This window comes from Sturnus vulgaris, chromosome 7 (genome assembly GCF_052056855.1).
Source record: "Sturnus vulgaris isolate bStuVul1 chromosome 7, bStuVul1.hap1, whole genome shotgun sequence".
NCBI lineage: Eukaryota > Metazoa > Chordata > Aves > Passeriformes > Sturnidae > Sturnus > Sturnus vulgaris.
Window position 1 is genome coordinate 24695718 of NC_142249.1, and position 26750 is coordinate 24722467.

General features: G+C 38.3%; 1 protein-coding gene and 1 long non-coding RNA gene across 2 annotated transcripts in view; both read right to left on the minus strand.

Annotated features, from left to right (window-relative positions):
- SLC4A10 (solute carrier family 4 member 10) overlaps positions 1 to 280 on the minus strand; it is a 145504-nt gene extending 145224 nt beyond the window's left edge. The window contains exon 1 of the mRNA XM_088168140.1: positions 213 to 280. Coding sequence (XP_088024266.1) covers positions 213 to 260 — 48 coding nt within the window. The 5' untranslated portion in view covers positions 261 to 280. The remainder of the gene's footprint in view (positions 1 to 212) is intronic.
- A 1358-nt stretch (positions 281 to 1638) lies between these two features.
- The window catches only part of LOC148223214 (uncharacterized), a 33244-nt gene continuing 8132 nt past the window's right edge, over positions 1639 to 26750 (minus strand). The window contains exons 2-8 of the long non-coding RNA XR_015804893.1: positions 23624 to 23785; positions 22299 to 22366; positions 19931 to 19986; positions 19335 to 19437; positions 7390 to 7506; positions 6655 to 6703; positions 1639 to 1838 (exon numbers count right to left, since the gene is read on the minus strand). This is a non-coding gene — a long non-coding RNA (uncharacterized LOC148223214). The remainder of the gene's footprint in view (positions 1839 to 6654; positions 6704 to 7389; positions 7507 to 19334; positions 19438 to 19930; positions 19987 to 22298; positions 22367 to 23623; positions 23786 to 26750) is intronic.

Here is a 26750-nt window from a genome sequence, read left to right on the forward strand (position 1 = left end):
CCCCGAGCGTCCTGGCGCCCAGACACTCCCGCCGCCGCAGCATCGCCCGGCGCCGGAGCGAGCCAACCTGTTTCCCCAAGCACCGAGAAATCGGCTGCGGTGCCCAGCACGGGCAGGCGGGCGGGCAGGCGGCCCCCGCGCCCCCTCCCCGGCTGCCTCCCCGCGGGGCGCGTCGCAACCCCCCGGCCGGGGCCGCGCTGCGGCAGCCGTACCGTGGGCAGCAGCGGCTCCATCTGCGCCCCTTGGTCCTGAGTCTCCATGCGGCGGCGGCGGGGCTGCGGCTGCGCCCCCTCCCCGCCGCCCGCGGGCCGGGGCGCTCCCCGGGCGCTGCGGGAGCCGCTGGGCTGCGCCGGGCTCGGGGCTCGCTCCGCGCTCCCGGCTGCGCGCTCCCGGCCGCGCGCTCCCGGCGCGGATCAGGCGGCGCGGAGGCAGGAAGCGCGCGCCAGTCACATGGCCGCGCGCACCGCCGGCCCCGCGCGGGGGGGCGGGGGGGGCAGGAGCCGGAGCCACCTGCGGGATGCGGGATCCGGGATGAAGGATGAGGGATGAGGGATGCGGGATGCGGCCGCTCCCGCCGGGCACGCCTCGCCCCCGCACACCGGCACTCCGTGGGCGCTGGGGCCCCGCTCAGCGCCGGGTGAGACTATGGAAAACATCACACACGGCTCGGAAGTTTAGCGCTTTGCATCAAGCTTCAGCCGCAGGCTCCCTAGCACTGCTGCTTCAGGGCAGTCTTGGGCCAAGGTTTGATTCAGCCAGCACCAGAAAAGTACCAGGAAACAGGGACTTTTCACTCGGTCCTGCCCGACTTTGACCCTTAGTTAGACAGCACCTTCAAAAGTGAGTTCTACCCCTTTCCCCACTGCGATAACCACACTATCCCCTTCTACCTGCAAATCACAAACTTATCAGAATACCATATTTTTCGGTATAGGATTAATAGGAGTCTCGCCCTTTTTTCACCCCGTTTTATCATTCAAGCCTGCTGCACATTTGGCTTTTCCTAGTCTATCTGGCTCTGCATCTCAGTGGTTACATTCAGCTGTACCAAAACCCCAAGAAGCTGCACAAATGATTGGCAAAGCCTAAATTTGCTGTACAAATGGGAATAAGAAGTTGAGTCCCCGCAGCACTTGTACTGCTAAGAACAAATGTGGCATTGCCTACAGAAACAACTGAGCTAGAGAAATTTATATTTTCATCATTTCCCAGTATATCTTCAAAAAAATATGTCCATCCGAAGCTATGTGGCATAAAAATCAAAATGGACAGAGATCTGACTATGAAAAATAAACTAGCAGGTAAACTTCTATCTTCCTGTTAGCATTAATTTCCTTGCCAAAGCAGCAGGCCATGCCCTACATTTTGGATATCCTTTGTAGTCTAAAAGTAGATCAATAAACAGCTTCACTAAATCTGATTAATTTCCTTTGCCATGGGACATGTTCTCCAAGTCAATCTTCCAGGTTGAATTATTTGTACATCAGCCAAGCAAGACAGAGAGCTGGGGGAGCAGTATAAAGGAAAGGGGAGTCCAAGCTGATTCTAACAAAGAAGGAGGCTATTTTCCTGAGAAATTTGAAATTGACACGTACATTTAACACTGTACAGAAAGACAGACAACAGATATGGCCCAGGTTCTGGACAAAGGCCAGATGTGTATTTTCATAACATGATTACAGATCTACAGTAATTAACATAGAAGGCCATTCAGGCCACTAGAGGTAAGGCTGTGACAGCATTTGCACAGTAAAACTCTGTTTGTAGAAGCTTATAATTAAGCTATGAAAGTCATGATAAAGCTGGGGAAAAGTGTGTATAAAAGTGGTTTTCCTCCCCTAAAGAAAAGAGATTTAAAGTAAGAATACCACCTGTGAAATTGGGAAGACCAAAAGCTTTCACTCTACAGGCAGTTATTTCAATGACTATAAGCACCTTAGTCTTCTCTGCCTAAATATCTCAAGCTTGTCCATCCAAGTGCATTTTTTCAGTAGGTACTGCAATTCTTCAAGCTCAATGGCATTTACACATCTTTCACTCCCCAAAATATTCCCTCAAAACACACTCATCCACATAGACACATCTAATAAATGTAAAGCCCAAAACTAAGTCAGACACTGTGTACATGACACTGCTCCCCAACATTTCACAGTGAAAACCAGGATCAAGATCACAAGCACCACGCTCAAGAGTTACAAGTGAGTTACTGAATTGACCATCAAAAGAGAGTTAGGATCAGCCATGTAATTGTTTTTGCAAAGGTTTTTTTGTCAGAGTGTTTTACAGTCAGGAGTTTGCCATTATGGAATAGTAGATGAACTATGGAAAAAGTCAGCTAAATAACAAACCTCTCCAAATCATTCTACATTGTCCTGCTCCACACGTATAAAAACACCACAGACTTCCATAGCTACAAACACACATTGATAGCCAGAGTCAAAGTGCGAGTCATTCTTTCAGCATCTGTGACAAACATGCTTCAGTAAGAAGGTCCAAAATACTGAATCCAAAACTCCAAAAGCCAAGGGCTTTGAGCATACAAAAGTGGAAGAACATAAAGGACCTTGCTGAAAATTCTATTTTAATCAAACATAACTAAGCTATTTTTTGTAACATTCTAGCAGTATATCACACCAGAAGATAATTAAGAGAAATTAATATTCTCTAGTTAATTTATAATTGAATTTAAATTCTGTTTTCCCTTACTTCAAGTTGGCTTCTTTCACTATTGAATCTAATTGTAAGTTATATTTCCATGTATGAAAATTTTATTAGTATTACTCTATTACAGTAGTAATTTCATTTCTTATCCCAAAAGAATAAGCTTTAAATTTGTGAAATTTTAAAATAGGGAAGACTTAATTTCCAGTTTCAACATTTAGTACACAACTAGGTGTTATTTTCAAGCTTTTGTACATGAAGAGTAAATAAAAGAGAGAGTTCTCAAATCACCCATAATTAGAGAAACTTCATCACAAAAGCAGGTGTGAAATCACGACATGTTGATACACTTAAGTTGCACGATTAAGAATACTTAGGATATGGTAGAAAAATAAATAATTTTGTGGCATATTTATGTCAGACTAATTTTTTTCTTCATATATATTTCTAGTGCATTGGATAAATGAAATAGTGAGTGTTTCTACTTTTACAGTGATAAAGCTCCTAAAGCAAACGTCAATGGAAAAATGAGGGAATATTGCTCTTGTTCAATAACATTCTGAATTTATGTCAGAAACTGACCTGATCCCTGCCTGGTGTCATCTTTCATAAGAAATTAAAGACAGCAAAAGTTGAATTTTATTCTTTTCTTTTGAGAGAAGAACATTCTTCTCCTTCCTCAAACTGCCTTTTTCCCTTTGGCCTGCAGCAAGCCAATAACTCAGATGTTCTCTCAAGTCACGGTCAATGTGTTGAACCCCACTGAACTGAGATTTTCTTCCTCAGAAGCTGTTCACAAGGGCTGTGTTTCATATATAAGCTGAATTACATTCAAAAGGCTCAGAACATTCTCAAAGTACTTTGTAGGCATATAGCATAGATTTTGAAGGCATATACCCATCTATCTGGGCTTGACATAAAAATGGTCAGGGGTGTAAATAATTCCCACTGGCATAGCCCTGTTTATATTAAAACAGATGTGTGATAAGAAGCAGCAGCAATAATGAAGACCAAGAAACCACAGAGTCCAAGCTCATGAGAAGTCCTCCAATACTTCTCTTAGTCTTTGTAATAAAAGTTGTTTTCTTGTCTAAAGATCACTTCCTAATTATCAGGAGTGACAGGTACTTCCTCCACCTAAGTCCCAAGAAGGTATTCTAATATAATCAGTGATGCTATATATATGGGTGCATTTTTATATGTGCATAAAAGCTGTCACAGAGTCCTAGCATCACTTACGGGCCCAGTACCACTCACATTTTTACTGTCATACCTTTCTGTCAGTTTTCATTTTGTGATCAATATATAGCTAAAATTTAAAAGAAATGCTTTATTTAAACCATTTCTCTGAATACAATTCCTGCTCTAGGAAGACATCCTGAGAGTATTGGCTTATCTCCCAGTTTAGCCATAAAATATGTCACTCTACCAGGATGGAGGGGGGTGGGAATTGCTACTAAGCAAGAGTGAACTCCACAGAGCTGTTAGTTACAACCCTGAACATGAGAACTATTTACTTTAAAATGTCCCCATAGCAGAAATATGCTTGAAGCCTAATTCATTCATTTACATCTATGTCCAATAGTCTCAGCATGTTCTTAATTCCAAAAAGAACCTGCACTCTGTCAGACCTAACGTGGTTGCCAGTAGATTTTAGCAACATGGTGAACAATTTCACACAATATTCAAAATCAGAAAGGACTGGGGTTAGATCAGTTTGCCCTCCCTTGATTCCTGCCTGAGCTCAAGCCTCAAATACACTGGTAAATAAAATGCATGCACAATACACATTAATTTGAATGCTCATACTGTGCATATTTATCATAAACATATTTCTTTAATGAAGGGAAACCTTTTTAAAAACTGCAAATTATTTTCAACTTGTTACAGGTTATTTCTATTTCAAGTAAAACAGCAAATTAATTTCTAAGCTTCTTGGGGAAACGAAATAACTATCAAGCAGTCAAAATCATTTTCATTCTATTTTTGTCCTATTGACCACAGAAGATGAAATAGTAATGGGTGGACCTCTCAAACTGCATTTCATACTACTAAAAAAAAAGATGTGAACTACCTTTATATATGAAGAGGAACATCCCATTGATATAACCTATTCCTAAGACTTTTTTTTCTCTGTAATTAGAGAAACTATTCTGACAGAAAGGTAAAAACAGGGAGGGGAAAAACACAAATCCTGGCAGCAGTGTTTCCTCTCTCCATTCTTCCTCCCTAAGTGAAGATAAATAACCATCTGGATCACTGTACTGCCTTTGTGACAGGTGGTACTCAGTTATGTTTCTCATTTGATTGGAAAGTGGTAATGGCTCTTTAGCAGCTCTTTCTTTTGCTAATATACTCTGCCTGAAATAATTTACTCTAAGTTAATTCATTTGAAATATGATCCAAAAAGATTTAATACTTATTGGGATGCATTCTTCAATTACAACATAATCTCTTTTTTCCTATTGGCATCCAAACTGGAAAAAAAGTACTCTAATAATTGTTTCACTAATATAACTTCTCACATTATTCAGCCAAAAGAAGGAATGCCAATGAAATATGTCTGTGTCCACAGCACAATCCTACAACTCCTATGACACAGGGAGACAATCTGTTTTGGTAAAGAGCAACAGATATTTGTTACTTTTTAAATTTTCCCCAAAATGGATCCTCTACCAAAGGTCATTAATTTTATGGTATTCTAACTCTAAGCTAGGCCTTTGACTTTTGCTATAAGGTTAATATCAGAGAATATTATTTTAAATCTAAACTAAAATTAAGATGTGTTAGAGACTCTGAATACATGCAAATAATCATTATATTAATTTGCTAATTATTAAGATAGCCACTCTTTCTAGGCTTACTTTTCAAGAGAAAGAAATTCCTCAGACATATCATCCATTTAAACCTGCTTTGTAAATAAAATATGTTGAATCAGGCCCTGATTAGTCACTGACCTAAATAATCCTTCAGGAAGATTAAGCTATCTTAATTTAAAACCTGCAAGGGGGGATAATATGTTGTTTCTTGCTCAGTTAGTCTAACAGCAAACTCTAACTAGTTAAACATCTATCTTACAGAGGTAAGACAACATTTATCTAGACTGAGCTTCAAGTGGTTGGATTTTGCTACGTCTCACTTGAAGGCCAAGAAGTCCTCTTGCATCTGGAATGGTTTTCTTACACAGGGAGGAACTGTGTTAATATTTCTCTTCTTTTGTGGTGCTTCTAATTCTGTGCACCGTTGTCATGGCTCCTCTGAAGTTTCCAATATGCACGGGAACACCACAAAATTACAAAACTTGGCCTGACAGTGTAGCATTAGGAAGCCAGACTGTCTGCCTTTGACCTCTGGATCATCCCCTGTTTTCCACATCACGAAACACAATTGTTCCCTGGAGCATTGCACCGCAAGGAGAGCTCCTAACTGGGGCATCTACAGGGTCAGGTGATGGTTATTGGGAGAGATGGATGAAGCTGGCTGCAGTTTTGTTTGTTTGCAATATTTGAAATGTGCAAGTATTCTACAGTAAATGTTACAAAGTGCATATATCTACTTTCAGCTTTTAAATCCTAGGAATATTCTTTGTCTGGCACTTGCTTCGGACTGTAACCACTTCAGCAGGGAGTTTATCAGCCTCCACAACAGAGCAGACTGATCATGTGGCCTTACTGTGACTGAGCCAAAGGCACAAAACTTCCGACAGAACCTTTTCTGTAGGTATTTATGAAACTGTAGAAATAGCTATGTAAAATTCATGAACAGTAGTATTTTGCATGTGTACCTGAGATACCAAAGCTATCTGTGTTAGTCCCAGAAACAGAAGCACTAAGCTGTGTCATCCTGTACCCATTTTTCTCATTACATCTTGGGTAAGATGCATTATCTCAACTGTGGGATTTTCAACTTTGTCTTGAATTGCAGGCAACTGAGTGGATTGTTTCCAGTACTACTTTGGCTAAATCAATTATTCTTGGCAGAAAAAGCACCCACCTTCTCCTCAGGTTTTCCAAATACGAAGCTCCTTCAAATAACATCAAACCTAAATAGAGAAAAAGAGAGGAAAAAAACTGCATGGAAATTTATCTTTTAATTACAATTTTGAAAACAAAGCTGCAAAATTGAAAATTTCAATAAAAATCCCAGTCTAGACTGCATGTAACCCTTTCTCAGTAAATCAAAGCAGCACTACAGGTAATTTAAGGAACTGACAATCTAGCTCCCTCTCTATCACCTTTGATAGGCACCTAACCCTGGTATCATGGAGTTTGCTTAGCAGGTAAGATTATTTTCTCCCCTTTTGGGAGCATCTCTGAGATACCAAATAAAAGTGAATGAACACTAATACTTACTATACTTTCTAATGACACATTCCTTACACCATAAGCAGCTCTTTTGCCATAAACAAGATTTTTAAAACAAATGCTTTAGAAATTACATCACATGACAATTGTTCATTGTAAGCATGTTTTACCATTTTCATAATTTGCAGTGTTGTACTAGATTTTCACAAAAACTGGATCCACGTGTAATACATTAATAAAGATGACAGTGCTGGCTTTCAAAATGCTTCTTTTGTTTCAAAATACCACCTTTGTCAATTTTGCTGCTCTAACCACTATATAGAGGGAAAACCTTTGCTGTGTTTATGTTGACCTACTAATTAAATAGAAATACACGTCCTTCTTAATTTTCCACATGCTATGTTTCCAGACAAAAAAATCTTACCTGAAATCCAGAATCCAGGATCATTTAACAAGAGCAGCAGCTGACAAACTGGCAGAACTCCAATACAGTCAAACAGAGTTTATGACATGAAAGTGCATTCCTTACTGAAGTGGCCAACTAAAATCAAAGGCAGGAATTTAAAAAAGAGCTATTTGAAAAGAATAGCTACAAAGAAGTAACTATTCTCTTTAAAGATAAATACTTTAAAGCTGAGCTTTTCAAATTGTTCAAAGAGAACAAATTCATCCATGTTTCCCAATAGGCAGGTGGATGGGACACAGAATGTGAAATCTGCATTGAATTACTACCCTCACAGAGGCCAGTGATACCAGTTCTTTGGTTTTGTAAAAATTTTGCCTCATTAGGAAGACATTTTTGGCCTGAAGAGTAGTGATCAGTGATTCAAAACCTAACTGCAGACAGTTATTGTGTAAGTGATGCTCATTCCCAGTCAGTCAGTTTTGGGATGGATCCTGTGTCTAATGAGCATTAAGTGTTTAACATCAGTGACCTCCACGATGGGACTGAACAAGCCCTCCTGAGGCCCATGGAGTTCATGGCAAACTGGAGGAGTGGGCTGACAGAAACCTCACGAAGTTTGCAAGAAGTGCAGAGTCCTGTACCTGGGATGGGTCAGCTCTATGGGGTGAATTTGCAAAATCACAGCCAGCAAGTGCAGGAATGGGATTACTCCCCTTGGCACTCACAAAGCCACATCTGAAATAACAATGCTCTGGTTTTGGGCCCCCAGTACACAGAGGAAGATCAACAAACAGGAGTCTGTTCAAATTATATACTTACAGCATTGTCAGCCTAAATTTCCAAGAGCAATATATATTTTATAAACAGAAAAAGGCATTTCTCAGCTATAATAACTCACATCTCCCTAAGGTAAACATTCAAGATGATTCATGATCTAGGAGTACTTGCTCCTCTCCAAAGACTTCAAAAGGATTTCACACAAATTTCTCAGATACCTTGAGCCACATTTGAGATATCTAACACTGTCAGAATAACCCCCTACAAGTTGTCTTGCATTACATGGAAAAAGAGAGATTATTTACAAAGTAAATAGCAGCATAATGTCTGAACTCCAATTTTTTATCCAATTTTGACCAAAGGTAAATGTACCAACCACAGAACTGAGCTCAAAACTTATGCTCATGATAAGAAGCTTTAAACTCAAATACCCCTGTACTTTCCTCCTTGAGATGAAAAAATATAATATTAATATTCCATTTATAAAGAGAAAACTGAGGAGTCCTAACATGGGAATAGTCAGAAATTATTTTTGTAACATTAGACACAGAGATAAAATGGTTTATATGAACTCTTACCAGAGCAGTAGAGAACTCTTATCTGTTCTGAGAAATCTTACCTGGATGTCTATGGAATTCTATGACAGTGAGTGTAGGGTTTCTGTATCTCATTATCTCATTTATTTATAGGGTCTTTAAAACCATTAATAGATTTTTTTAAAAAGACAGAAGCCATTTAGTACCTGCAATGTCTTTACATTTCTGCAAATACCACATTATTAGTGGATTTGTAACTGTCAGGACCCAGCTGCAGATCCAGTCCATAGCCATTGCATTATCCCCAGAAATGCCAGCCCTGGTGCTCTAATCTGAGGAATCATTGTCTGTTCCCAAAAATCATGGCCAACACTTTGACACAGGTGGAATATTTTACCACCTGCCAGCAGGACCAGAAGCCACCAAAGCTTCCAGAATTCCTCTAATACTCCCACTGCACACATTAAAGTGAAAGTGTGAGGTTATCAGGACCACCTGAAGCATCAAACATAAATATCACACTGAGACAACTGCATGTTGCAAACATGCCTTGAGGCACTGCCACATAATTCAGCCTTGGCCTCAGGCTGTGTGCTCAGAAAACAGGGATGGACTGATTAAAGCCTTGACCAAAATTATGACATAAACTGTGCTTAACATCTCAAACATAGACTGTGGAACACTAATATCTAAACTGGATAAAGGAACAAAGATAGTTTCTCATCTCCTGTGGCTCCCACTCTGACATGTCCATATCAAAACAAGACCATGGGATAATTTCCCCACTGTGTCCTCATTCCCAAAATGAGGAAACTCATGGGGAAGCTGTAGTGTATCACAGGTGAGAGAAGAGGGATCCCAAGAGCACAGGTCTTGATCCCAGTTACCTCAGGAAGCACTTGTGACAGAGAGACTGGAAAGTGCATAGAAGTCAGAGTCTCCTCAGGAGAACTAGTTGTTTTGCCCTATCCTAAGAATTAGTGGTCATCAGGATAATCCTGCAGGTCTCAGCTGTAAGATTGTCACATCTCTAAGGTCTGGCATCACACCTGGACCACTTTTGTAAAACCTGTATTTTGCTTGAAGTCTGCTGCCTTTTGCTAGACCTCGTGAAAAGACCACATGTCCAGCAGTGGACATTTTTGCCTACTGCACTGAGAGGTGTCCTCTGTCCATGCAGACTTATGTTTCTCAGACCAAGCTACAACTACACAACTTGAATCATAATCAGGGTTTGCAGGAGGTTAACATGTTTAGGGGAAGAGCACTTTTTTTGCATGCCAGTGCTGCTAGCATTGGAGATAGATAGCCTAACTGATGAGCAACTCCCTGTAAGATATTCCATGATGATTTATATTTTGAGATCATTCAAAATGAGCAAACCTTTTGAAACAAAAAAATGAAGATCACACCCATGCATGTCCACGTGATTCTGTAGGCCATCTTCAAAACTTAAAAAATTACTGAAAGGGGTTTTAGCAAATTCAACATGGAAGCTTTGACATTTCTCCATGATGAGAAAAAATTATAAGGGTGTGACAATATGTGGTTAATATTTTATTCAATATTGAATTTTGATAACAAAATTTAAATAGATTTTCTAATAGACAAAAAGAAAAACAGCTTGTATTAAAAGGTAAATCTAGCCCAAGATACCCTTGTGAGTAATTGTCACAAGTTCTGCCATTTCTTTTAGTTCATGCACAAACCCTCGGGTGAGTACATTTTCACCTTAGCCAATTGCTGCTGTTTGTCCAAATCACAAGGCTACCATCAATCAGAAAAGAATATAACTTAATGCCTAGAGGTAGTAAAAAACAATTTAATGGAAGGCATTTTTCTCTCCCCTGCAAAGCGTCTGTAATAAATTGCCCATTTTCCAGGCAGGACAATTCAGGAACATATCACCAGGCTGGCTCAAATATATGAAAACCTTTCCCACTGTAGTAAACAACTACTGGGAATATTAAAAAGAAGGAAGATAAGGAAGATTTTGCAACTACTAACGAATTTGCTTTCAAAATATAAAGAATCCAGTATCCAAATTGTATCTGTAGAAAAAGCATTAAGAACTCCAAGACACAGGATACTGCCACCATCTATGGTCATTTAATGCAATCATGATTACATCACAAGAGCATCTTGTCTCAATTCACAAAATGTACTTTGCACAGCTTTTAGTAACTGTGCAAAGCCACAAACCCTAGAGCAAAGAGCTTTAGAGTCATGTCAAAAGGCAATCCCACATTTGTTTGAAACTCCATATAGTGGTGAATTTTCTGAAACACGACATTCAGAGCTGCAAAAATAAGTTGGTTGTGTAACCACAGATGGAGGCCTGACAAGTTCAGAACATTTGACAAGAGGGTCCTTGCAGTAAATCTCATCTGCCATTGCATACAGTCAAGATTATTTTAATAGGTATTTATTTTTATAGATATATGTGTCTATATATACAGCTTTTTCTTTCATCACTGCAAATTGCTGTAAAAACGTACAGTCTTTGCAGTGTATGAATTTAAGATATCAGATTAACTGTTGTTCTTCCATGGTATTATTATGGGTGGTTTCCAACAGAAAACATATTTGTCACTGGTTGTGCTTGTGATATTTGCTAGCTAGTGGCCAGACACAGCAAAGGAGGTGTCAATGTGCAGCAGGCTCATTCCATACTGCTGAACAAGGTGCAGAATTCTGAAGTCTCACCTTCTCATTTCTCTAACACAGAGCCAGTGAAAAAGTTAACACAAAACACAGAGTTGAAAGACCCTGCAGTGAATTGAAGTTGGTTTACCCTTCCCTGAAGAAGTAACATTTTTTAATTACAAGTCCACTTCAAACTTAGACATAAATGTAAGGGTTTTCCCCTCAAAATGTATGTAGATAATTATGGAAACTGTTAACTTTTCCAGATGATGCCATACCTTGTCCAGCTGATCCAGCTTCGCTTCAAATGGAAATTCTTACCTGCCTCAAAGTGGTGTGAAGGAGCAAGGCAGTGCAGCAGTGCTCAGATGAAAGGTGGCAAACAGTAATGCATGCCACTAACCATCCCTCCCTGCCCATTTAAAATCCTTCTGTAGCTAACAACCATCTACCAGTTGTGAAAAGAAAAGAGGTACCACTCCAATTAGTAATACATGATCTGATTAACTAAATAAATAGGGCATGGCACTTGTATATACAAATCAATAACTGAAGTTTGATCAAGTAAGAAAAATAGTAAGATACTGATATTACCATGTGTCCTGTCACCCTTCAGAAAGAATTAAAAGACAAAGCCAATTCTATGTGACACTTAGAAACTGATTTAGTGCACTAAGATTAAATAAGTTTGAATGGCTGCAGTGTCATAGGCAAAGATGGAAAATAAGAAGAGGGGAAGAAGCAAGTTCTATAGAGTTAGCTTCATTTGCCTCGTGTTTGCTGCATCTAAGTCACACCTTGAAACAAGACCATCACACCATGCCTAGAACTGATGGTTTTCCCCAGAGTTTCACTTTTAAGTACATACTACAACTACACCTCCAGAATTTCGGGTCAGAGCTGGGAATTCAGTCTTGCCCTCAGCACAGTGATTGAGGACCAGTTGCCAAATCCAGCCCTGACTTGAGCACCAGTAAAAATTGTCAAACACAAAATGCAGCTGTCTAATGTCAAGTCCCAGGTGTTTTGTTCAAGTAAAGCACAGATGATCTTGACCTCTTAAGAAAACTGAATGTAACATTCATGTCATGGCCTAGTCAAAAAAACAGGGTTTCTACCAAAAAAAGCAGGAACTATTTATTTTTGAAAGAAGATGAAAAGCCTTTGATCAAACTGTACCTTTTAAGCAGATAAAAGCTGGGTCTCAGATAACTTTAAATTGTACAAAATTTCCCCAGAACCATGGATTATTGCAAAATATTAATTGTTGATCACAAATAATTTTTAAAAACAACATCATGGTTGATCAACAGTACTTACAGCATTAGGCTTTTCTCCATATTTTCTCTGAGCTAAACAAACTGAGAAATTTTATTTGAATTTCACAGCAGTATAGGAATTCCAGAAGAATAGCTTGTTTTCAAGATACTGCTCCTGCTTGAAGCTAAGAATTAAGGTCAATAAATCTAAAAAAAAGTCAGAAGAATTCTTTGGCAGTTCCAGAATGATCCCTTAGCAAAGCTTAAGATAAATTCTTCCTCAAAAGTAGCTTGAGAGGCAACATGTCTAAGATATGTAGGATGTGCCTGTTACAGGTTTGCATCTATAAAACCTCCCTTCCCTGTCATACAAAATTCCATCTCAGCAGTTACCTAGCCGTATGCATCCTCCTGAGTTAGAGACCTACTCTGGAATACCTATTTTGGAGCTGCCGGTGCCGTGGGCTTTAGTGCCACTCAGTGTTCAAATGGCACAACTGCAGAGAGCTGCTCTACCCTGGCACCCTGGAAAGGAGGGGAATGATACTTCACTCATTTGTGGAGAATAGCGGATTTTGGAAAAGAGGCTGATGTTGATCCTTCATTCGATCTCGTCTTTAGCCTCAATGCTTCCGTTTTGGAAAAGCATAAAAAGCCACAGTGGGATTTTCAGAGGAAATGGAGATTCAGCCTGAAATGACACATGAATAGTTAAAGTGTCACCTCCATGAAAAGCAAAGAAATCACCAGCAGAGAGGAGGAGAGAGAAAAAGAAGTCTGCAGGACATAGGAGACAAGACACGGTCAGAGGAAGCAAGAAGAGACATTCAGCAAACTCATGCAAGCAGGAGAAGGATCAAGTGAACACAAAAAGAATAGGACAATGAAAAAACTATTAGAAGTCAGGTAAGCTATTACTGCTTTGTGGCTCACCTGGGCAAAAACTCATCTTCACCAAAATACATGTCTTGAATTTAACTTAAGAGATGGAAGCAATCCCATATAGTATATTTCTTTATTCTGCCTCTTTCCTGATTCACATTAATTTTTTTTTGTTATTTTAGGATGGGTATTTTTTAACCTAAAAAAGTTCCTCAGATAATACACCTTTGAAACACCTTGCCGAAACAAGGGCTCTGCTATTAATATCCTTTCTAAATTAAAGGTAAACCAACAACTAGCAGAGGAAAAAAATAGAATATATTATCAGTTCTATCAACAGTAGTTCCACAAAAAGAAATGTCTTACAAGAAGTTTCCATAACATAAATAGAAATTACAATCAGACAAAAAAATATTTTCTCCCAGGCCAATAAATACCTGAAAACTAAAATCATAAACAGAAACTAAAACTGAGTAGGTGTTCCTGCTTATTGCAAAACAAAAACATTATTTGTCCAAACAAAATAAGATGAGCCTAAGAAATGTCCTGAGAATCAAGCAAGCCAAGGTGACCATAAAATACCAGAAACATTTTGCACAGGGATGCTCAGAGTGCCTGCAGTGGGACACTGTCACACCTGCCCTGCCAGCCTCACCTGGCCTACACAAACATTAATGCTGGCATGTGGCAACACACCAAAGGACTGCATTGTGAAAACTTATTTATAATACATGGAGACACCATCATCACACACAACAGCTAGTATGCAGCATCACAATAAAGACAGCTCCTTTAGCAGATTAAGCGCTCAAAAAATTACCAATCTCAGAAACACAGAAGAGCACAGAGTCCCCCTCGGCTGGCCTGAGGACATCACATGTCTGCCAGAGGAGATGGGCTGCTGCAGTATGGCATCACAAAAGGGTGCTGAAGGAACACGAACTGTTTGAGGCTTGTATTCTCTTTTCTGCTTGAATTTATGTAAAATCTCTAATGAATAGAAGTTAATTAGCTACACTTACAACTGATACACAACTACAGCCATAGGGAATAAACAGGTTCACCAGCTGCCGTATTACTTCAACTACACTGTAAATTGCTGCATGCTATTAACATGCTCTCCTGGCTTCAATAAAGAAAATCTTATTGAAATCAGTAGCACACATTTCCTATTTCAGTGAGACATTGCAAAATTAAAATGATATGTAGTAAAAACAATATGTGTGAGCCACCTGCTTACTGTATGATAGAATAGATTGGCATAGAATGACAGCTGCTGCACAGCCAACATTTCAGATACTGTACTACCTTGCCAACTGGACTTAAATTCACACACGATTTCCTTGACTAGCACTGAATGAATTTTTGCTGCTATAAATATGCATTGGCAATTGTGATGAATCATCCTGGATACTAAGGGTCATTGTTAATTCAAATACATCAAGAACCATATCCAGTGCAAAAAGCCTCCAGAACAAATATTGATGAGTCTGGACTGTTTTCATGACCTACACGTTAAGAACATGTCTTGACCCACAACAAAGAGTCATGAAGCCTGCAGGGCTTGCTGGATGCTCATAGCACAAAATGCTCAATGTTAAAACCAGAGTACTAATCAATCATCACATGGCTCCTCACACTAACTTGGAGTCCATGAGAATTACCATAATCAAGACCTTACAGCCTTATTTAGGTACCTAGAGCCAGATTCAGAGAGCTTAAACGCCCTAATTTCTTACATTTATCCTAGCCTGTTCTACACCTGCATTTTGTTTTTGGCAGACTCAAGGTAGGTCTCAGCTCTGCCCCAGAGCTGGGCTGTCTGAATCCCTTTTCAGGCTCAGTCACAGAAGCTTACTGAAAGGCAAGCTCCTCAATGTTCCTCTAATTCCCGTTGATTTCAATTAGAGCCATGTGTCTAATTATATTTGCAGATCTTTGTTTGCTGGTTTTATATTAAGGGGATGCCTAGAAACAATAAATGTTTTTTTTAATCTAACTTTCTATGCTGGCAGCTTATGTCTCAAATCAGTGCTGACAGGAGTTCTAACAAGGAACCTTGCTTTAGATTCCCCTGATAATAAAATCTTGTTTGCATATATAATAATAAATACTCTGGGTTAGAACAGGAAATAATTTTATAAGGATGAATATGATTTACAGTTCTACAACAAGCAACAATACTGTAGTGTTCATAAAAGGGCAGGTTTGGGGTAAAATCAGTAATCTATTTCAACCAATTCAAATGCCAATATCCCATCTGCTAAGTCTCTTTATTTTATATCAGTCTGCCATTTTCTCTTAGTGGTAGCATCAATAAACATTGTTGGTAATCATCTGCTTGTGCTCTAATGTGGCATATTCAGTTTCATTGAGCAAAGCCAGGCTGAAGATCCCCGAAGGAAAACAAAAGTGAGTTGTTTAGTTGTGATTCAGACCCATGTCTCTGATTTAAGAATGACTCAAGTTGTGTAATCACCAAACCTGAACAGAAATAGGTTTTATGATATACAAAGCTAAATGCTAATAACAGTTGTTTCATTTATTCCAAATAATTTTTCAATTACATGGGGTTCTTTTCTTCATTTTGCCAAGTGCAGTGGAGCATCTCAAAAAGAGCCACTAATTTGAGGAGTTCACTAAAAACAGTATTTGTATCTGATGATGCACAACAGGATTCCAGCTGGAGAATACCACTTTGATTTATGAAAGGATTTGTTTCTCTTTCTCTGCTTTCAGACAGATTTTTAATCCACAGAGACAAAATGCTGAATACCTAAGCCTAGCTTTAGTTCCCCTTAGCTGGCATTTGCCATAGAATCACCAGATACATCTAGCATACTCAGAGTCTGCAGCCAGAGATAACCTAAAACATGATTACAAAGATGGGGTTTGCTTCTTTGGCACTGTAAAATTGCAGTTACAATAATGTAATTAATCATGGCCATTCATAGTTAAAATAGGCCGAATAATCAGTGGTGAAGGGAATTATAATAGGCCACTTACTCTGAGACACTTGGAGATGATAAGCCCTGGCTTGTACAGTAACTTCAAAGCCTCACAGGTTTGAGTTTCCATCAAGACGTTTCGGTTTCTAACAGGAACAAATCAACAACAAACTTGTGTCCTTCAGCCTTAAAAGGCTTATCAGTAAGGCAGAGAGGATCTAAAACTGTCCAGTTATGAGAGCAGCCTGCCACATATCTTAACATAAAGCTGGAATAACCAGCCTGGAAAGGAACCGTCAGGAATTCAGGAATTAGCTAAATTTCTTGACACTGCTTGCTTCTTCAAACACACTTCCTCCATTTAAAAAGCCGTTCCCAAAAAATCTGCATTCTCTGGTATGAAAATGTTCCTGTACAGATCCCTGTCAGGACAGGCAGCTTTTCTCGTGGCCCACCAGGTCCTCATGCTCCTGGAGGTCCACTACAGAGGTGGAGGACACAGAGCTCAGCACCACTGAAGAGCAGGGCTCCGGGAGGCTGGAGCAGGCTGTAACCTGTCAGTTCTGACATGAGGACAGACCTTGTAAAAGATTCTCATGCCTGTCAGCTAATACTGTACCCTGCCCTGGCATTGTAATGGAAACGGCTGTGCTTTCTGAAGGCATCATCTTTGACATGAGACATGAAACCACACATGTTTGTCATTTCTATATTTAACACACCGATGTTGAGCTTGGGGAGGAAAGAATAGCTTCTGCTAACATAGATCAGAAATGTCTTTTGAGAGGTAGCATGTAAAACCATATCCCCAGAAAAGATGTTTAGTTATTACTAAAAACTCTGATGTTAGCACTGCTCTCCCAAATGACCAGAAACCACTTTTCAAAGGACAGACTGCGAAAGTACAAATATACTAAATTTACAAATTATATTCTTGTACATTTGTATGGTCACTGGTGACAAAAAAATCTATGACCTCAGCAGAGAACCACTGTTAAGGTATCAAAATCACCTAAATTATCAATTACATTTATTATTCAAATCATATTATTTATTGTAGTATATATAGTGTGAATGACACATATGTTAAATAAGCATGTTGTTGTCTAAGATGCTTAGAAATTTATGCACACATAATAATAAAAAAAAATACCTACCATTAGAAAAAAACAATTTACTAGTAACACTCAAATATTGTTCATAGATATTGTTCATATTATGTAATTAATTCTGTAGGTGTGGCTTGATCACATTCAACCTAATAGATTATTTGGAGCACAGGCACTGGCAAGCCCACTGCAGTCCCAGCTGGCCTGCTGCCTGGGCTATACATTTTTTGTGCAAGAAGCAAATCCTGCTTTAAAACGTTACTTGAGCCTGAGATTTGCTATTCAGCAGCATCACCTACAGTGATGTCCACACACAATGGAACAGCTGTAGGAAACGTGGCAGCAGAGAGAGTCAGCTCTGGCAGCAATCCCTGCTGGAGGGACCGCTGCTGCCCTGGGAGATTCCAGGAGCCACCAAAGGGAATGGCAGTTCATGCCAGAAAAACAGCAGTAGCACATTCTCCTCATCCTCTCCCTGGTGAAATGAATAGACCATTAGAGGCCAAAAAAGAAATCTATATTGAGATACTGATAATGTTCTAACAGAGTGACACAAACAAGCTACACCTCTAAAAACTCACCTTCTTCCTACTCTAGGTATTTATAGCAATCTTGAATTTGAATGATATACCAGAGTCTATTAATTGTGCTGATCCCCCCACCCTTTGCCTTCCCAAAAAAAAAGCAGGATAAACAAGGGGCAAAGTGAAAATTTTAAAATAGAATTTCCTCGCCTCAGTTTATTTAAGTTAGATATTTAGGACTGAGCTTATCAAGCCAACTGGTGGGCATCCTGCACATGGCATAGCACCTAGCACCAGCTTCCTGCGTGTGCTGAATCACGGCAACTGATTTTACAGGAGCTGGTGGTACATTCACATACCACAGAACAGAAACAAGCTTTTTATTATGACAGCCTCTTAATTAGAAAGTTGTTAATAAACCAAGAAAAAAAACCCCACAATTGACTGATTATTAAATGACCTTAGAATAAAATGTGCCGTTACTATACTTGAGCTAGAGCAGTGCAAGTAAATATCTCCAAAAGAAAAAGCAAAGTCTTCTATAACAGAAACCAATTTGATATGGAAATGGGTCAACAGTTGCTTAAGATGTAGCACAGTTTTGATTTGATCTGCTATATTTGGACTCTGTAAGAGGCGCTTCCAGTAACATCGGTATTGCTTATACATGAGACTTTTGCATAATCACTGTATGAAGCATTAGAATCCTTCAAACTGAGAACGATTTTCAAAACTATTATATATATATATGTTAATAATGTGGATATGACAGTATTTGCTGAAGAAAAAGAACAACTGTTTTCTAAAACAATTAGGATTCATGATACATTGCTTGGCAGACTATTGTTCAAAAGCCCACACAGTCCTTATCCAAAAGAAGCCCAGATTCAGCCATGGGCACCAAGCTATGCTTAGCACTTAGCTCAGAATACACGCTGGTCAAACAAGTAGAAATATAGAAATAATTGGACATACATTTGTTTTACAAATGAAACCCTGCATTTGTAGCAAGCTGTTTAGTGTATTGCTGCTGTTCAGACATGATTACAATTTGAGTTGTTCTTAAGGAAACAATCAGATTTCATTTTAAGATTTTTCTTTCAAGGATACTGTATAATATTTTTTACTTCTACATATCTCAGCTGTTCACTTTTTAGTCCACCTTGTTATTTCTATGGAGTCCCTGGTAAACTTTGTGTCACCAGAAAAATTAATCTGATTCCACTCCTGTAAACTGTGAAAGATCACTTAACCATGCTTACCACTGTGTTAGGGAACTTACCCCAGCCAGCAGGGAATGTTTCTTCTTTTTTTCAAGCTTGGCCTCCACTCACACTTGCTACCAATACAATTGTGTTGGGTCTTCTTTGCCCTTACATTATGACCTTGGGAAGAAGAGCACACATATGTAATATCTTCCTTTAAGTACACAGTAACCGTGAATATAAGCATGCACTTTCTGAAAGTAAAGTGTGGGCATTAAATCAGCTACTGACTCCTGCAGAGTGATCAAAGGAATTTGACTTTGGCCATAGATGAGGTCCTAGCAGCCCTTACAGCACAGAGCCACGATCAGCTGCTGGGCAAGGCAACCTTAAAACTATAGTGACCATTTTCATTTACCTGTGTGTTTGACATTGAAAAAGAACACGTTCAGAAAATAATATCATAGGTCATAACATTAGCATATTATCTCTGCAGAGACATAAATGAGTTATTGTAGCCTTAGTAAGCCAGAGGTTTGCTGAAATCAAAGGAAATTGGAATGCTAGATCTTCACACAAGAAACAAAATGAAACAAAAAATGCACTAGGCTATTTGTGATTAATAATAGTGCCTCTAAAATTAACATTGATTATAATTACACGGGTTACTAACCTTTACAGAGTCCACATGAATATCCATTCGATTCCTCTGTCCGTTCTGCACCTTATCTGCCAATAAAGATGATATTCTGAGAACAAAAGTCTCTACAATACATGCCTCCACCAGGGTACAGCCCACTCTGTTGAAGCATATTTTAACCTAATAATTCCTATAGCATATTGCAATTTTTAGACTAACTGCTATTAGTGAAAACCCAACTATTCAATCCTGTGTCTGGCTCTGTAACAGATGTCATACATATTGTTTAACAAGTAGTTCGTGTCTCTTGACACCATTTTACCACTTGTAAAATAAGAATGCTATGAGATCATTGAATGGTAGACATTATAGAAGTAGAAAGCATTGACTATTATTTGTTGTTTTATTATTATTTAATGTAACATATGGATGCAAAATTCTGGCTTGTTTGACCAGGAAGACAGCCCTATATGTTTAAAATTAAATTAGCATAGAAAAAAATTAAGCAAACAGACTATCTCAAACAGGAAATGAAATAAACAGTATGGAGCTCTTTAAATACATAACAAGTAATCAGCAAAAGGGCTGTGAACGGAACCTGAGTGGGAAGCTTGTGACCAGTGAGGCTGATACTGCTGGAAGCCTGAATGAAAGTTAAAAGGCTCCATGACTAGGCCAGACTATACAGGCAATTAGAAGTGCTGAATGTTGCCAAGGCATCAGGCCAACAAGAATTACAACTCAACAAACTGAATGAAGGAGAGTGGGGGGAGGAAAAAAAAGAAAAAGGAAAAAAAAGGAAAGGCTTTAATTAAATATTTGAGATCTCACAAGGGATGGGGAAAGTGCCAGGTAACTGGAAGATGGTTAACTAAACAGAGGGGGTCTGTTCACTCATTAATGCGTGGGGGAATTTACAAGTGTAACTTCTACTACCATTAATTAGAGCTACAGTAAATGAGTGATGCCAGTGTATACTGGTGGGGAAAGACTCTTGTTACCTAGTCTGGTCTTACCTGGTAAGGGCTCCTTGAAGAGCTATGGGATAATTTATGGATCTGAATGAAAAAAGTCACCAAGATGGAACGTCTAGAAATAAAAATTTCTACTACTTTGAGTGCAGGGTGATCCCAGAATAATGAGATATTTTCTTTAGAACTTTTCCTAGCAGTGTTCTTTCAGAATTGTGCAAACATTTACCCTGCCCTGCACCTCATAAAACCCAAAATAACCATATGGGACATGTGTCAGGTTTAGACTAGATTAAAAATCTTCATTTCTGCAGTTGCTTGTCAGAAAGGTGAGTTGGGATGATTTGATTGTGCCTGTGCTGAATGAAACAGGGAAATGAAGCCAGCAGGCCACACCTGCAGAGAAAAAGCAAGAAAGAGGAGAACAGAGGTACTTGTGAATGGACCCAGCACTGGTGAGGGTGGGGTAAGAACTCCAAGTGTACTCTGTCACCAATTCAGCCATTTTAGAAACTCTGTAGATGCAATTACTTCAGGTAAGCTTATAGGTAATTTTATGCAGCTCCAAAATCCATGGCTTTGACAAGACCTATCACATGTAAAATCTTAAATGCATGTTAGTTATAATACATCATTTTGCTTCCACTGTTCCTCCATTAAATCTGAAATTTGTTCAAAACAGAAATTTAAGCTTCATTGTTCCTGTAGCACTACAATGAAGGCAGAAGTTACTTGCCAGTTAAGCAGAGATTTGTATTTTTTTCAGCCTCAGTCAAAGAAACTTTGGAATGTGTAAAATATGCTATATTTTCAGAGCCCATGAATGAAAACTAGAAATAAAATTTTAGTAACACTTTCAGGTACATAAAATGGAGAAGTAAGGGCCAGGAATCTCATGTCATGGTCCTGTGTTGGTTGTTCTGTCACTATCTCTAAGTGAAAAGGAGAACCCATCAGAGTTTCAGAGCATGGCATTTAAAAAAGGGCAGAATTCAGCATCTGTTCTCCACGGGACCTATATATCATGGGATGGTTTAGAATAAGGAATCTATTAAAAAAACAAAAACACACATAAGACTATAAGCCTTCAATCTTAAGGCCATGTAAAATCTAGTTAAAACTCAGACTGCCCTGAGATGTTCAAGAACTTGATGTCTCAAGTGAAATGTGTCCTTACAAACACATCTAAAAAGATTTAATATTCTTAACATTTACTAATGCTTTACCAGAAGAGCAGTCAGGTAGCCACTTCAATAAGCCCAGTCTTACTTAAACTTGGACTCCTATTTCATTATAGGAATAAGAGTACAGGAGAGCATTAGAACAATAAATTAAAATTATTACTACAACCAGTAAGGGATGAGAGAGATAGCCATTGAAGTGTTTACAGTGCTTGAAGACAAATTTACAGTCACCTTCAAAGTATTTACCTTACAAAAAGTAGCTGCCAAGAACTATTCACTCTTTTTCTTGCCTACCTTCATGGAAATACAAACATCTGTAAAGGACAAAACAGATCCACATTTACAATTGCTATGAAAGAGAGTTTATTTCAAAAGTACATCCTTTATGGCCATAACAGAATTAAATACTAGACAAGAATCAATTCAACTATTATTTTCATATAGAACTTAAATGCTGACACAAGAGCCAGTCAATGTTACTAGCCAAATCTGCTAAATTTCTTAAGATTAAGATGGGAAAAAATGGAAAATTTTCACATTAAGGTGGTGGGCTATATTGTAGCTTAATTTATAATTTCCAGGCGTATAAGGCAAGCATAGACAGACCATATGTCTTTTCTTGGCCTTTAAATGCTCCTATTTTCCACTAGACTTGCCTTTTTCTCCATCTATTGGCAACCATACCATTTGCTATTCAGGTGATTGGCTGTAATGAGCCAACTCCTGTTTCCATATGAATAACCACTTTTTTCCCCAATTACTTAAGCTGCCAGCAAGTCACTGGTGTCATGTTCTTTGATGCAAATCTGACTGTCAATAGAGAACAGGACCACATAAAGGAAGAATTTATGATGATACCCTCAGCTTAATATTTTTTGTAAATGCTATTCAGTTTAGCTTCCAAGGAACATGGGGAAGGCAGCAATGGTCCACAGTAAGAAGTAAGAATATCTTTAATTGGCTTTGTGCTCCACATGCCCTCGTAATCAGCCTTCCCATATGGTAGTCTGAAATAAATTTATCAATCTCAATTTATGTCACTTTAAAAGGTCCATTTTAGTCAATATCAAAATCTATAAAATGTCACATTTAATTTTAAAATTGTAATTAAAAGAGTTAGAACACTGAATATGTAGTTTGATATTTACAATTTTTTAAATAAGCAGACACACAGAAAAGCATGGGAGAGGGGATTTTCTGAGGTAAACGAACACCCGTTATTAACAATACAAGAACTAAATATTAATTTTAACTTACTTTTTTTAAAAGGTCATTTTTTATTAAATCATTCTTAAGTAGGCTTGGATATTTTTTCACTTAAAGGAAAACAGCTTACATTTTGCAAGCCTGGAGACCTTATTCTTGAAATGCACCATGGTAAGTGTGATCATGGGGTAAGGAGCAGATTCCTTGCTAATGTTGGCACTCCTGACTGCAAGCACCATGTTGGACAGTAAATAGCTACAGACTAAACTATATTCCATTTTACAAATTGCAATATTAAAATTTGAATTCAGAAGAATAAAAGCAATGTTATCTACTATTCAAAGCTTTGTCCATTTACTACCTACCTTCAAACCCTGTATCATTTCAGGATGCCTCTCCAGATTTCTATCAAGTAGATTTTCCAAGTGTTGTTCATTTTTTCCAGGTGGTTCCAGTTATACACCATTTTAAGCATCTCAGTAGTTTCATGAACACCTGCTTCTGCAATATAGACACCGGCAGCCAATCTAAAGAGAAAGACAAATTCACTACATATTTAAAACTTCTATTGGTCCTACAAACCTCGGATTCAGTTCTGTATGTTTCCAGGTACTCTCAGCTCAGACTTTACCTTTCAAATAATTTGCTCCTGTAGGAAGTTCTTTTGTAACAGCAGGTGCTCTTTACAACCACTGCTCTTTTGTTGAAGGGGTTTCTGGATCCATTTTTTTATCATTGGAAACACAATAATAAATTATTGTTTACATAAGGTTGACAGCACTAATCACAGAGCTGAGACAAAACAAGAAGCCAGCAAAGGGAAGAGAGGTAAAAAGTAAAAATACTTCTTTAACAGTCTGCTTAGAAGTAGATTATCTTTGATTGTGCTTATTTACAAAGAGGAAAGGTCCTGTCTAATATCTGTAAGCAAAAAGAGAAAATATGTGCTAAACCTGAAATTCATTAGTGAAATATATTTAATACCAAATGAAAAAAAACAGTAATGTTAAGCTCAGTGGGCTTAATTAACCTCAAAAATAGAAATATCTTTTTAAGTTTAAAGTTGTTGTTTAATGACAACCTGGTACTATTATTATTATTACTATTATTATCATTATTATTATTATTATGCTCAAACGTGATTTTAGGAGCACACATAAAATGAAAGCAGCCCACAGGTTTCTCTGAGTACTCAAGTACTCAAGACCAGGACTGGATTAGACTGCACTAATCACGGTTTTGAATAACACATAAATAAAAAGACATGACAGTTGTAATTCATTAATTTGGGTACAGAAGTTAATTAGAATTTGTACAAATAATTTTTAATGGGTTTTTTCACCCATGCTTTTAAGGTATTTTAAGACTATTGCCCTTTAGAACATGTATATACTCAAGCGAAGTGCCACAAACTCTAGAGGAGCATTGCTGATCAGGTACCAGAACAAGGGCATTGAGGCCCTGGAAGGAACAAAGAAATGCCTGATTGGACTTCCCCGAACCAAGGTACCTGCCTGCTCTCTAGCTGCCTGAATGCTTTCAAATCTTTTAAATTCTAATGGACTAATGCAAGGCACAGACTAGCTAGTGCCTACATTTGAAATCTGCTCTCAAACCTCATTTGCAGATTGGCCAGATGGTCATTAGTGTGGAGGTGTTCTCCAGGCAGACTTGCTTTCAGGGCAGGGTTTTTTTAAATTTTGGAGGGGGTTGGGGAAGCAGAAAAGAAAATCTTTTTTGGGGGTTGTTTTTTTTTTTTTTTTAATTTAGGGGGGAGGGTTGTTGGGTTTTTGTTTTTCAGTTAAGATTAGTAACAGCTAGGAAAGGGTGAATAAAAGCTGAACTACAACAGAATATTCTCTAGTTTGGTGTATTTAAGAAAGTGCTTGCAATTTAATCCAGAGAGACCAATAAACAGAAGACTAAAATAAAAAGGCAGAAGGCTGCAGTGTCAAAGTGCTGTTAAAGTACATGAGAAAAGCAATTCACTTGGGGTTCACTGTAACACTTCTAATAATGAGCTTCCCATATTTAGACACAAGAGATAGCAAATTCAAACCCCCTGGAAAGGATACAATACAGTTATACAACAACATAGCAAACTGTATTTGTTTTGTTATTACTACCTATGCACCCTATGGTTTCTTTAGGGAAGATGATATGATATCTTTATACTGTAGTGTGTAAAACAATCTGAAATCTCTCTTTGACACCAGTAATGCACCAAAATCCTTCCTAAATATTGAAAGACCTCCAACTTGATGCTAAGCTTGATCTTACTCATCACTAAAAAAATAAATGTTTTGTTACTGCATTTCTCTCTGAGAGGTTTTCAAAATCCTTCCAGTCAGTACATGAGATAGGATACATATTGTCGGGGATAAGTTGTTAAAGTGAATTTGAAATGTGCTTCTCAAAATATCGTTTACACATTTACCAGATGGTAAAATAAACATGTAAATTGTTATCGAGTATACACCAACTTTATACTACAATTTTACCCACTGTAGAAATGGTGTAAAAATGTTGAATATAGTGTTACTTGTTCATTTAATAGTTTATTAACATTTTAAATACATTTGGAGAATAGGTTTACTTTCAAAGAAAAAAAATACTTACAAAAGCAGTATTTTAAGCCATTAATCAGGCCAAATTAATGTACTGACTCCTACATTTATCATTTACCTTATCAACAATATAATTAACATAATTATAGTTGGTTTCTAAGTGTTTGCATATGCGTAGAAGTTGCACATGTTTAATGGTATGGGTTTTAAAGGATAAATTTAAGCTGAAAAAAGGGCTAAAAAAGGAGTTTTAAGAAGTATACTTACCAACAACTTAGTTAAATGATCTGTGTTATGGGGTTGTCTTGTGGAGACCCAGAATTTGGGCTCAATGGTCGTTGTGGGTCCCCTCCAACTGAGGATATTCTATGATTCTGTGATTCCTAAGTAGCTGCTATTAGACCAACAGGTCACTTTGTCACTGGAATTTCCTCTTTCAAGACCCACCATACACATCCAGAAATAGGAAGATATGAATACTTTTATGTATGACAAAGTAGAAGGTGTGTGCTAACAAACCCACTCTCAAAGAAGAGAGAAATACAAGTGTTTAGCAGTATGCAGGAGTTTAATTCTCAAGGAGTAACCCTTGTCTTTCTCTAAAATACAAGTTCCCATGCATATAATCATTAATTAATGACCTTGGTAGAAGACAACAGACAAAGGATTTTGATGGAAGACTGTGGCTTGTATTAGACATGATTGATCTCTCCTTTTGTAATTCTATTCCTACCAACCCAGCTCATCAATTACCCTGTGCTATAGCATTTTCCTTCTCATGTTTCAGACTATACCAGCTCCTCTTTATAGAAAAATAATTTTATTACTTTGCTGTGTTAGATTTAGGAGCTTTCCTTGCCTATGAGGTGAGGAATGTATTGACTCAGTATATTTTCAGTCTTGTGCCCTCAGCAGACTCTGAATT